Source organism: Pagrus major, chromosome 5 (genome assembly GCF_040436345.1).
Source record: "Pagrus major chromosome 5, Pma_NU_1.0".
Taxonomy (NCBI): Eukaryota; Metazoa; Chordata; class Actinopteri; order Spariformes; family Sparidae; genus Pagrus; species Pagrus major.
In genome coordinates this window covers 32,925,660-32,938,849 of record NC_133219.1, presented here as the reverse complement: position 1 = coordinate 32,938,849, position 13,190 = coordinate 32,925,660, and the positions used below count along the sequence as shown (strand labels likewise).

The following is a 13,190-nucleotide window of genomic DNA, read 5'->3' as shown; positions in this document are numbered from 1 at the left end:
TATGTTAAATGTTGTATGTACTTCCCTCATAGTTTAGCTTTTGGCTCTGGGAAATTGTGGCAATCGTTTTTCACATTTTACATTTTATAGATGATCAAAAAATCATTAATATAAAGGCAGATTAATCAATATGAAAAATAATTGCGCTGAATGAAATGTGTTTGTAGCATTACGATCAAAATCTGGTAAGACTCATCACCCTTTTGCCAATTTCAGACTTAGCTGACCGAAAGAAATTGTCGACTATTTTGATAATCGATTGATTGTTTCAGTCATTTTTCAAGTAAAAATGCTGGTTCCAGCTAATTAAATAGAAGGATTTGCAGCTCTTCTTTGTCATTTATGACCGCAAATGAGGAGTCTTTAGGTTTTTGACAGTTTGTTGGACAAAGACGCAATGTGAAGATGTCACTTTACATCATTTACATTTATGAACTGAGCAGTTAATCGATTAATCAAAAAATAATTGGCAGATTAACCAATAATGAAAATAATGTGAGATTTTTTACTTCTTTTGTGAAATAAATACATGTTAATATAATACTTAACATAAGATCCTCGTAGCCATGAAAGAGATAGGCCTATAACATAGATTTTGAGATTATTTAATCTCAAAACAAGATTTAATTGAAAGAAATGTTATTCTGCCCAACAGACTGTCCAAATAAATGGGTCACTGGCTGATGTTTAGTGTCTTATTAGTTTGAATTAGTAGATCAAGACCTTTACTAACTGACAGACAAGGGCAGCTGTCGAGTGTGTGTGTTACCTGTGTGGTTGCCGCATTGAAGGAGATGCCCAGGAGAGAGCAGAGGCCCAGGCCAGCTGCCACAGACAATGTCACCAGCAGGACACCCGCCAGCCCTACAGCCCCCTGAGACTTGGCGCAGTCCCACCGCAGCATGGTCAGACACGCATAGGCCAGCTGGGTACAAAACAGCACACAAGTAATCCGTCTATTAATCAACCTGTCGTGTTCGGAAGTCATTAAACATCCTCTTTTGACTGATAACTATATCTGATTTAGGCTTGAAGCTGTTCACAAAATGCTCTTCATAAATATAAAGTAAAAAGTTTTTAAAAAGTTTCAACTTTGTGTGTTTTTTTTTCTTTTTCTCTGACTCTGTTCTCACCATCAGCAGGTATCCACTGGCCACACGGATGACACTGACGTCAGAGAAAGACTTGAGGATATCTTCCAGAGTGGTGGTAGTGAAAGACAAGACCTTCTGAGATGAATTTGCTGCAACACTCTGCAGCACCGCCTAAAGAGAGACATACAGGAAGAGGAAGAGGGGGGCGATCAGGCAGGTGACGGGCATGGAGGTCACGAACAATGGTTGTGTTCAAGCGCTGCCTGACAGAGACGGATGGATAATTATTAACAAGCCAGCAGCCATTACGTCAACACACATCCTAACATCGAGCCTGAACAGGGGCGAATATTAGCGTGTAACTCTGGGTGTTGTGTTTACATCACATTATACACATTCACATTGAAGACAAAAGCCATATGTTAGTGGGTGCTGGTGGGGTTTTGTCTAATGCGAAAGGAGTATTTCTGACCCTTGCAAACCACCTGATTTCTAGCAGAATATGCAATTGAGCCTCCTTGTTATCACATCTTCTATTTACATGATCCTTCTTCTTTAGTTGCACCTAGCCTGTTTTCTAGCCCATTTGATAAATAACATTTATTCAGCATAACAGTACATCTCGCCCAGCGAAAACAGATCACAGCCCTGAGTAACGAGCTCTGCCTCTGCAGCAGGAGGTATTTGGGAGAATCTGCAGACAGTACCATGACCCATCCTCTCCCTCTCTCACTATCTCGGGGCAGACAGATGGCTTCAACATTGAACTGCAGTTACAGCTCAGTTGGGAGCAATGCTGGCTGACACACATTAGGAAACACGCACTAGATCACACACACACTCGCACCCACGTGTGAACTCGCACATGTGTCCGGCACATACCGACATGCATGCACATACTATTCTCGCAGACACGCCTAATCGTGCAGAACACACACACGCGCACACATGCACAAACACACACACATGCAGTTAACACTATTTGGCATCTTTTATGTTTTCCATTGATAAAAACACTGTATTTGGATGGAAAAAAAAAATCACACCTCTTTTCTATCAGTGATCCCCGGGCCTCAAGATGAATGGTGCACACACATGCACTTGTATACACACACACACACACACACACACACACACACACACAAATACACCCACAAATACACACACACACAAGGTCACACCATGTCGAACAGAGGTTGGGGCCCCCAAAACAAAGACCAGATGATGTCACACATGAGCCACCAATGGGGCCACAGCTGGGAAAGCGATTGTGTGTGAACTTTTGAGTGTGTGTTTGTGTGAGTGTTTGTACATGAGCTAAAGAAAGAGAGAGAGGGAGAGAGAGAGCAAGAGAGAAAAGGAGAGAGAGAGAGATATCCAGCACTCCCTTAATGTATTCCAGACATGCTCACCCTGTTTCTCGATTGCTCCTCTCTGCTGAGCAGTGAGAGGAGAGCTTTAGCCCTTTACCACACACCAACAGTGGTTCTAGTATCTATCAGGGGCCCCGGCTTTTGGATGGGGCCTTTCCATGTTCACCTGTCTCCGGCCGGTGATTTACAATGTGGTTGCAGAGGATTTAGAGTAGATTTCTTTTCGCTTTTCTCTTTCCTCGCCCTCTTTTCTGGATCTCCCTCTCTCTCTCTGTCTCTCTTTCTCGTTTCTCGAGTGTTTTGGCCCTCACCTCAGCGTATCTCCTCTGCCAGGCTTCCAGTATAGCTGCAGCCTTTTCTTCATTCCAGTTGATCTGAGAAACCTCATGGTAGGCCCGAAAGTGCTCGAACATCTGCTTGGGAGTCATCAGCTGGAACATGGTCTGTAAGGCCTGGGCACTGGAAAGGAGGGAAGGGGGGGAGTGTGGCAGGGTGAGAGGGAGGGAAAAGGGGAGGAAAGGATGAAAGAGGGAGAAGAAGGATGAAATGAGTGATGTGTCATGTTTACACAAGAAGATCAACAAGGCGATGAGCTAGTTTTCTCTATAATGAGCAGATGACATCGAAGAATCTTATATTTTAAAATGTATAAGACAAACTATGAGTGTTTTTCTTTCATTACCACCACCGACGAGCATTAAACGCTTTGGTTATTAGAACTACATCAGGAGAAGCAGAAAAGTTGGAATAATCTCTTAAACTCATCAACCCAAAATTCCCCTAATTTCTAAACCAGAACAGAGAGGCTGCTAATTTAACCACTAAACAAAGAGTGAAAAAGAAATACATCCAAACCACAGCGCCTGGAGCATATTGGATGACAGACATCATAAACAACGGTGTGTTCGACACACCTGCTGCATCGGAATAATATTGTTCCATCTGATCTGAATATCGAGCCAAGAACACAGATGCCCACAGCCATGAGACTTGCCTCATTCATCACACAACACAAACATCCACTTGTTCAGCCGCCTACAGTTTTGATACCGGGGCTACAAATAACCATTGTTTTCACTTCAATCAATCTGTTGATTATTTTCTGATTAACTGATGAATCGTTTAGTCTATATAATGAAAGAAAATAATAAAAAAAGGTCCATAATAATCTCCCAGAGCAACATGTTTTTTTAAAATGCTTAGAAAAAACATATTCACAGAGCTATCACACATTAAGAGCAGCGGATTCACATGATTAATCTCGGATCAGAGCTTGAGCTTTTATTAAAGCTGATGCATTTATCAACTAACACACTGTGACCAATTCTCTTGTTCTTATTCCAAATCAAACAAAAAAGTTAAATGGCGCAAAAAATTATATTTCAGAAAATGTATAGACTGGGTTTGATAGTGGCAAAGGAAGTACCTGATCCCATAAAATAATGGACATCTATAAACAATCTATAAATTCCTGATCATGTTCTGACAGATTTTGTGTGCTGAAGAATGCAAAGACAGTCCTGATGCAAACATGATGAAGGCTGTAAAGAAATACAACCGATCAGTCATTAAGAAATAACTTTGGAATAGATCGCAGCTTAAGAAACACTAGTCGACTCAGCCTGTGTGATTTCAGATCATCAAATTTTACGAAGCGAAGGACCAGACATTAGCTAGTCGTTCTCTTTATGAATGTGATGCCTGTAATGCGGTGATAATCACGGTAATGGTGGCAGTTAGCAAACAAGATGTAGAAACTGAGTGCCAGCAGTAACAGCCCGATGGATAGAGCAACCAAACCGCATACACACACGTACACACACACAAACAGGCAGGCAGGCACGCACAGACACCCTAATGACCCAACTTTGCCAGGAAAAAACACGACCGCAAAACAAACAACGCACCCCACTGTACTCTGTGACCCGTATGTGTGTGAATGCGTGTGTGTGGGGTTTGCCTTTGTGTGTATCACATGCATGTGCGTGCACCATCCAAACTGTAATTTCACATTAAAATAAGTGGCCCGTGAGCAAAGTGTTGGATAATTTGTGCAGCTTCTTATTGCTTAATAAAAATGTTCATGTTTTAAATTCTTGTGTATATTTCATGTTTTGTATTTACATAGAAATATATAATATTTTTATGTGTCTGTTATAGTAATTGACTGAATGCTGTCTGTTCTATTATGGAAGGGAAACAGCTTATTCACACATAAAACAGTGTATATTATATATCCATAGGTATACAACATAATCTATAAGCTTTGTCTTGGTATTTGAGCTGGAATTAAGTCCATGTACCCCAAATCACTGTATATTTTGACAAACTAGCCAAGCAATAGATCACTCTGTGCACGTGTGTGTGTGTGTGTATGAGTAGGTAGTGTCCAAGCAGAGCAGCCAGAGCTGAGCAGGAACAGCTGGAGCTCTAAGATTTCACTGGAATCTGCTAATGACTGCAAGATTTACAGCACACAGCGTGCACGCACGCATGCATGCGCCGCTTTGGAGAGCATAAAAGAACAAAAAACACACACTCTTTCCAGAATAAGCCCTGCAGTGATCACAGCAGTGTTTATGAGGGTGTGTATGTGTAAGTGTGGGTATGTTACCTGAGCAGGGGTCCGCTGCCGTTCTTGGTGGTCCCTCCTACGATCAGTTCCTCCTGCCAGTGCATGTACTTCCTGGACAGACCATGGCAGCCGCCACTCAGGGCCCGCGCCACGTCAAATGGCTGGTGCAATAAAAGCAACAGGCGAAAACATAACTGTCAGCAGCTCGCCTCAAACTAAAGGCTTGATGTTTTACCAAAACGTATTAATGTTGCATGTGTACACAGATTTTCACACCCAAAAACTCGAGCCTTTACCTTAGTTGAGTTCTTATTGGGCGCAGTAAGGGGACAGTCGGGGTCAGCGGGGTTCAGGCACGGTCTGTCCATGTAGCCGTGTCCGACGTCTGCCTTCTCCAACATGTCCTCAAAGCTTTCCACGGGGAAGTTTGCCTTTCGTAAGTCCTCGAGGAACTCCTTTGGGTCAAAGTTGGTCCACTGGAGAGGGGCTTTACCTCTGTGAAGTTAAAATTAAATAAGGGGTTCTGTTAAACTGTGACTTTAATCATGCTTTGAGGTGCTGTGTTTTTGTTTATGGGCACTTTTCAAGTGTATTTTAAGTAAAAGTCTATTTCTACTTTTATCACACATATAAGCCATCCTTCTTATTGGTAATAACAGGATTATTGGTAATAACAGGATTGTAAAAAAGGCGATATCTCTGGCTCTGGCGAATCGATTTGATCATGTGTTTATAAACTGTCCATAATGAGTCCAACAGTGTTACAGGAGTGCAATATTAGACTAGTGGACTGCTTTCCAAACCAGATGCTGTCATTACCCACAATGCAACACTGAATGAAAATTTATCAGATTACATGCAGCTTCCTCTGGAGCCACAAAGGCTTTGTACTACTTTTTTAAAGACACTACATGCAAAAACATTTACATCAAATCTGATGGTGCGTTTCCATTCAGAGGCGAGTTCAGTTTCTTGGCTGATAAGATTCCAAAAAATGTTGTTCTGGTTTAACTGCCTCAACGTATTTCAGGTGTTATTTAATTTTTGAAACCTTGTCCTCAAGACGCCTGTTTTATCAGACACTCCAGTCGTTAACAGAACTGTAAAGTGTTCAAAGATAAGTTACACATGTCAGAAGTTTGGGTGTGATTGCCTCCCAAATCTTTACCTCACCAAACGGTCACATTTTTGAGAGCACAAAATGATCTCTTCTTTCTTGCTAGGTGACAGAACACAATAAATGGAGACCAATTCCCATCATGCAACGGCACAGTTCTGAATTCCTGCTCCGAACCGGTCCTTGTCTCTCTTTGCCTCACACATTCCAGTCTCTCTTTCTCTGAATCTCTCTCTCTCTCTCTGTCATTCAGACTACATTGTATGTGCTTAACCAGGCTTGGGTTATTATTCCCAGCCTCCCAACCAGAACATAGTAAAAACCTTATTTACCATCTGAGACCAACGGGCAACACACACACACGCACACACGCGCGCACACACACACACACACACATACTCTGATGACACAGGCTCAAACTGATGCACTTTCACACGTCGACGAAACACATGTATGCACTGATGGCAATGGCACACACTATGTGCATGCACACACACTTGCAGAGGTAAAGGTCTGCTGAGTATTACTGTAGCAGCAGGCCATTAGCAACAGAAGGGCCAGACAATGGTGTGAGGCCCAGGGCTGGAGAGAAACTATCGCCAGCGATACGCATGCCAGCAACCACTACAATAGAGCCTTCAGAGGGGACGAGTTCAGGACACACACACACACACACTCACTAACACGCACACACACACTCTTGTTCCTCTGTGGTGTGTCTTTGGATGGGTTGAGCGTGTTCGGGCAGCCTCTACGAAAGGGGCAAAAACAAGATCCAGAGATCCAGAGATCCAGATCTCCTCCTTTTCCTCAACATCTCTCTCTTGAGAACAATCTGAAAATCCTGTTAACATATACACTAATTCCATAAGATCACTTTAATCAAGAAGGAAAGCCATATGTGTGCCCAATTAGGTTTTTTTAACTGCATTTGATCATATGTTTGAGAGAGAACAGTCAAACTGATGATATGGTGTTCTGGCATGTTGCAATTGTGCTGACACATCATAAAATACAGATTCTGTCCAGTAGAAAGAGTTTCGTATGCTTACGGGAGATAGACCATTCCAGACTGGAGCTTGGCTCCCTCCCAGAAACAGTCCAAAGGGGTGATGATGAGGCAGGGATGTAGCTCTTCTATGATCTAATTGGACAAACAACATGACCACACACAGCAGGGTTGACACACATTGACAACAGCAAGTATATACAGAAAAAAAGTAAACTGATTTTTTTGGTAAGGCTTCAATGTGATCCAGAGAGTGAAAACCATTTGCATCTTACCTGATTCATAACATGAGTTTCTGTGACTAGTTCTCCTGATTTGTAGCATAAGTCTTCTAATTTCCATTGTCTGAAAAGGAGAACAAAAGAGTTTCTGTTCAGTTGACTGATTGATTACATATGACAATATACCTTTCATCGTTATGAGGTACTGCTTGCAAAAACAAAGCTGAATACATGATATACAGGTATGCTAGAGTTTCAAGTTACAAGGACTCTTGTAGCCTTTATCATCACATCTAAGTTGTTACCACAGATGCGATAAACTGCAAAAAAAAATCCTTTATACCCACAGCAATCAATGTATATTGTCAAATTGTTTACTTTATCAACTATGATTGTATGTTTTGTCAATCTCTGGTCTGCTCTGCCCCACATCTGGTGTGATATGCCAGGAGGCAACAAACAAAGATGACAATGTCATTGTTCATTTTAAATATTATAAATGTTTTGATCTGAATAAGCGATTGTGTACATGAGTTAGATGAAACACAAGATTATATTGAGGATTATATTCAAATGTATTCCTTACCTTTAAACTTTAAACAGTTAAAATGAAGAATTTTCCTAACTTTCAGGACTTGGTACAAACCCTGAATCAGACATATAGCAATGCAATACAACAATGCCAGAAATAACTAACTCAAAACTTACAAGAGTTGACTCTGTGGAAAAATTGACACAAGATTCACATATTTACTGCAGGGCTTCCGTTGTTTGTTTGTTTGTAGTTAAACTGCCCTGTGACACAATGTTGTTTTGGAGGAACAAATTGACTCTAATTGTCCAGAAATGGAAAATATGATGCTTAAATACAGACAGGCAAGACTGGAACACATTTAGACATGAAATATTTAGTTACCTGTTATAAAGGTAAACATGAACTCTGCTGGCTCGGATAGCTGACTCCAGGTGCTGCAGGAGAGCCTCCACCGTTAGAACATTGGCTCCCTCCTCCCGCGGCGTCTGGATCATCAGCTGAGGGTTAAACATGGCCTCCTCGCCTATCTTCTGTCGCGTGTACTTCAGTTCCTGGTTCACACGCCCACCAACTGCAGAAAGAAGAGCGAACATGTTGCATAACTAAACCCTCTGTCCATATATCCAAACACACTGCATTTGTATTAGATCAATTTGATTATTTAGGGCTCATTGTTGTCAGTATTAACATGTTTTCACCCCAAAACATGCAGTTTTTTTCAGGTGTAACCAGATTTTAACTCAGGTTTCATGACCACATACATACAAAAGTTGTGTTTCTGCTGCAAGAAGCCACTAACTGACACATTTTGTAGTGAATAAATTCCTCATTCAACAGTTAGGAAAATCTTTTCTGACAGATGAGAGAAAAATGGAGAGAAAATGCCCCAAAGTACATCTAAGGATGGCTGGCCTTGAATATGTGCTTTAAAAACTGAATTTACTTTAGTAAATACATGAAAAACTTTCAATATACAGAATATATCACAGGTACAAATATCTTTCCAATACAGAAGGTAAGACAGCCTGAACACAGCTGCACCACTCAAACACACAAGCAGCATCATGCGCTGAAACATCTGTGGCTCAAGAAGTGATCCTCTGTGCAAAGCAAACCCAGAGTCATCCCAGCCTGGCCACCACACTATCAGACTTGTATCTTGAACAAAAGCACTTTGCTAACAGTGAGCTTGTACCACTACAACGCCAAACACCCGACCTCCTTTGAATCCACAGCAGTAACGTCACCTCAACAAATCCACCTCTCGCTAAAACAAGCTCAACTTTTCTACTCAAATTTGCTAACAAGTCAGCAGCGCCAGACCACATTGACTGCATATGTGCGCGACAGTATGTGTGTGTGTGTTTGATAAAGAGAGGGAGGCTCTCTTCCAGGCTTTGCTCCCAGTATCGTGGTGGGACTAAGCCCTGTGCGTGCGCTCTGAGCTTCTCAGCTAGCCCGAGCTACAAAAGCAGCCTTTCAGGCCCTTTAGCTGCCCTGCTCCACCCCAGTACAGCCAAGGCAAGTCTGGCAAAGTCTCTCTCACAAACACACACGAACAAATGCAGGCAATTGCAGTCATGCAAGCATGGACAAAGTCTCAAATTTTCAGTTCAAACACAAGATGAAACAAATGAATAACAACAATTAAAAGCCCAATAAAGTTTTGTGTGTGTGCCTGCAAGTGCATCCCTCAGTTCAGTGTATCTTTGTCTGATTTACAAGCAGAGCCCTTCAATCATCGGTGACTGAAAGCTCAGTGAAAGTCTGGGCAATTTATAGTCATCGTCTTTCCCTTGCTCACACACACGCTCACACACACAACATGGAAAATGCCCAGTGAGAGAGCCGACTGTGTGAAAAATCTGTAACATTTTATTATGCCTTAATCCAATTTAACAATTCCACTCGATTCGTGCAACAGCAGGCATAGATTGAATATTTTCAGCCCATTGTAATGGCATTAAAGTTGAACATAAGCATGCCTGTTCTGCTGAGCTGGACCACCCAGTCAGACCAATGGAACAGGGAGGGAGGGGGCCATGTCTTGGGGCATTAGGAAAACACACTTGATTTCTTTTTTTCTGGACCCAAACAGCATTCCCATCTGATCCTGTCTGAAGGCATGTTTATAATACTCATCATTAATAGCAGGCCCCGGCTAACCGGAGCGACATGCTTTCCACTGCTAGGCCAGCTACACGGCTACGTTACACCAGCCCTGCCTGCAAAAGAGCACGCATGGAACTGATTTAGAGCCTACACACACTGACAGTGCACTAACAAGTCAACTTGTCTGGTACACTCAACGCTCAGAGGCAAAGCTAGCCCCGGGGCTTGGCTAAAGCGCCAAGAGGAAAAATGGGAACATGAGCGTGGGGCAATGGACGCATCGATTTTCAGTTTCAACGTGTGCGAGGAGATGAGGGAAGATTGATTGAAAAAAAGACCGGAGGGACGTGCGTAGAAAGGGCTCACTGTCTGTTTTGAACACATTCCACGTTGTGGACTGCCACCCAAAGACCTTGAGTTTACAGCGAGCAGCGAGGAATGGGACAAGTCGAAGGAATGTACTCTCTCTCTACAGGAAACAGCACATCACGGCCTCGGGCTTAGAGAATTCCACACTTCACGAGGTTACAGCGTTTTGGGGTCAACACTCGCGCAGCCTCGGGGTGAAATTAACACCCCAGCTGGACCAAGAAAATGTGTGTGATTGTGTGTGAGCGCACTGGTGTACGTGCGAGCATGTGCGTGTGAGTGTGTGTGTACACACAGCTGTGTTTCTTCAATGACACATATTCCCATATTCCTTCCCCTAAGAAAACTGGTTGACCCCGGCATGTGTTGATATCTTGAAGGTGTCCCGCTCCAGGCTCAGCTGCTGTGACCTAAAAGAAAGTGTCACTGACTTTTAAATGCTTCCCATACCAGCTCCGTTTTGTCACTCACTTTCTCTCTCCTCCTCACTCGACCCATCACTTTCTTCTATTTCAACAAATTTATCATGATTTTTAATTATCTTTTAGTTACGATGCCCACCTGATGTCACCACAGCCCAAATAAGGCCTCAAAAAGGCTCAGTTGCTCTGACCTACAGCCAAAAATGCCAAAATATTGAACTTACAGTATGCCAACCCACAGGAAGTATGCTGTTGGTATAAGTGCTATCTGCGTGTTACCATTCAAAGTGCCTGTCCCTTCATGACACAACAACCTCCGATCTAGCAATGTACACGCTGAAAGTGGCAAACTTTGCCATTTTAACGCCAGGGTCTGGCCTCCTCACGTGCAAATATTTCACCAACACAAGTTCCTCCATAACACGATTATTCAAAAGCACCATCGCTGCGTCCTGGGTGTAGCGCCGTTTGCAGAAATACAAACAAGCCGGAGTGGTTTTTCCCCTATAGCAGAAAGAACACTGGCAAAATAGTGTGGAGAGTGTGGTCTGGCTATATGAGGGTAAACTTCTGTTTTACGTCTGGAAAGTCTAATCTATTAATTGATTGGTCCATCAACAGAACCAGCAACAGTTTACTTTATGCACTGGTTGCACTGGTGCGCCTAACTTTTTCACTGAAGTGCACCAGCACATAATTTAGGTGCACCCGCAGTACATTTTAATTTCATTTCTTAACGCATTATGTAGTCGCAGATGACAGATTTTTGGGTGCGTGTGCGAGCAAATTGGGGCACCCTGGAGCCCTGTTGGTTGATAATTGGTTAACTGTATATGTGATCCTTTAACCATAAATACCAACATTTCAGTGGTTCCAGTTTCTCAAATGTCGGCTTTTGCTGTTTTTTCTTAGTCTTCTGTGTAAATTAAGTACTAAAGTATCTTTGATTTCGGCCACAAACAACTTGTCTGCCAACTTGGGCTCTTGCAACTTGTGATGGGCATTTATCAGTCTGAAATTTCATAGAGCACACGATTGATAAATGAATCAAGAAATTAATCTTCAGGTTAATCAGTGCAGCCATGAATCAATCAAGTCAGCACTGCCCTCTACCAGCCATCTCTTCACTCACACACCTGTGAGGAGTGGGGTCACGTGTACGACCACCTGTGTATGTGTGTTATATCTGTATATATTCGTAAGCATCTACTGCTACACAATATAAAACTAAGCACTTCTCAAAAACAGACCTACACAGAACTGAAGAAGAAGAAGAGAAGAAGACTATATGTGTCACTGTATTGGAGCGCTCAGTGCGGGTATTCAGTGTGTTGCATAACATTAACCCCTGGTCCCCCCTATTCTCAAAGTAGGGGAACGGGGGGCGGTGGGGACGAAAGGAGAGAAAGTAGGTTTCTAAGGAACTGACATCACCCCCTCCCTCCTTTCAGTCCAGAACTCCCCCTCCTCTTTATACTCTCATTTTCTCTCTCTTTGCTCTATTCAGCTCTACGCTGTGATTGGCCAGATCATGATGGCAATCAGCCCGGCCCCTCTGTCAAAGCCAGCCCACCCCCCCTTTCCCCTCGCCAACTTTCTCCCTTTTCCATGCAACACACACAACAGCATGGCCCCACCCCCTGCACATCTCTCACGCCTGACAACGGAAGCATCCCGCACTTTCAAGGAAAACACACACCACCGGCGGCAAACGACTCCTACAACTCTCCAGTGTGATATGGGTATTAAAAACACACACATGCACACTTTGCTCATACTGTACTGTACAGAAACAACATAGTAGTGCATCTCTACTTGAACACATTCACACATATAACTGATCAATCACAAAAAAAAATGCTTCCCTCCTTCCAGTCAAAAGCCCTCCATCACTTTCACAACCATTAAAAGAGATCTGATACTGTACAGGACCTCATGCATGCATATGTGAATATACTGTATGTACGTGCATGTGGCTAAACACATCTTTGTGTGTGTGCTTGTGTGTGTGCAGAGAGAGGATTAGCTGGATTAAGCCCCCTCTCAGCAGGGACCCCCTGTGGTGAGGAGGAAGCCCCCCAAAACCAGGTCATCTCTCTACCACCAAGTCTACAGCAACCTCCCATACCCTGAGGCCTCTATACTGCCAGAGAGATGAGGAGGAGGATGCAGAACAGCGACATGAGGATACAGTCTGGAAGAACATTCCCAGAAACTACAAAAAGCCACTTCAAGGAAGCGACTCAAGTCATTACATAAAAATAGAGATGCACCAATGCACTTTATTTCAGTTCCGATCAAATTCTGATACCTGAACTAGAAGACCGAACATGGAGGGTGACACCTGTTGCATGAGATGTCCC

General features: G+C 43.0%; 1 protein-coding gene across 1 annotated transcript in view; it reads right to left on the bottom strand.

Moving 5' to 3' along the window:
- ptch1 (patched 1) overlaps positions 1–13,190 on the bottom strand; it is a 49,932-nt gene that overhangs the window by 24,255 nt on the left and 12,487 nt on the right. The window contains exons 3-10 of the mRNA XM_073467122.1: positions 8,306–8,495; positions 7,444–7,513; positions 7,212–7,303; positions 5,339–5,537; positions 5,082–5,203; positions 2,779–2,926; positions 1,134–1,265; positions 770–925 (exon numbers count right to left, since the gene is read on the bottom strand). Coding sequence (XP_073323223.1) covers positions 770–925; positions 1,134–1,265; positions 2,779–2,926; positions 5,082–5,203; positions 5,339–5,537; positions 7,212–7,303; positions 7,444–7,513; positions 8,306–8,495 — 1,109 coding nt within the window. The remainder of the gene's footprint in view (positions 1–769; positions 926–1,133; positions 1,266–2,778; positions 2,927–5,081; positions 5,204–5,338; positions 5,538–7,211; positions 7,304–7,443; positions 7,514–8,305; positions 8,496–13,190) is intronic.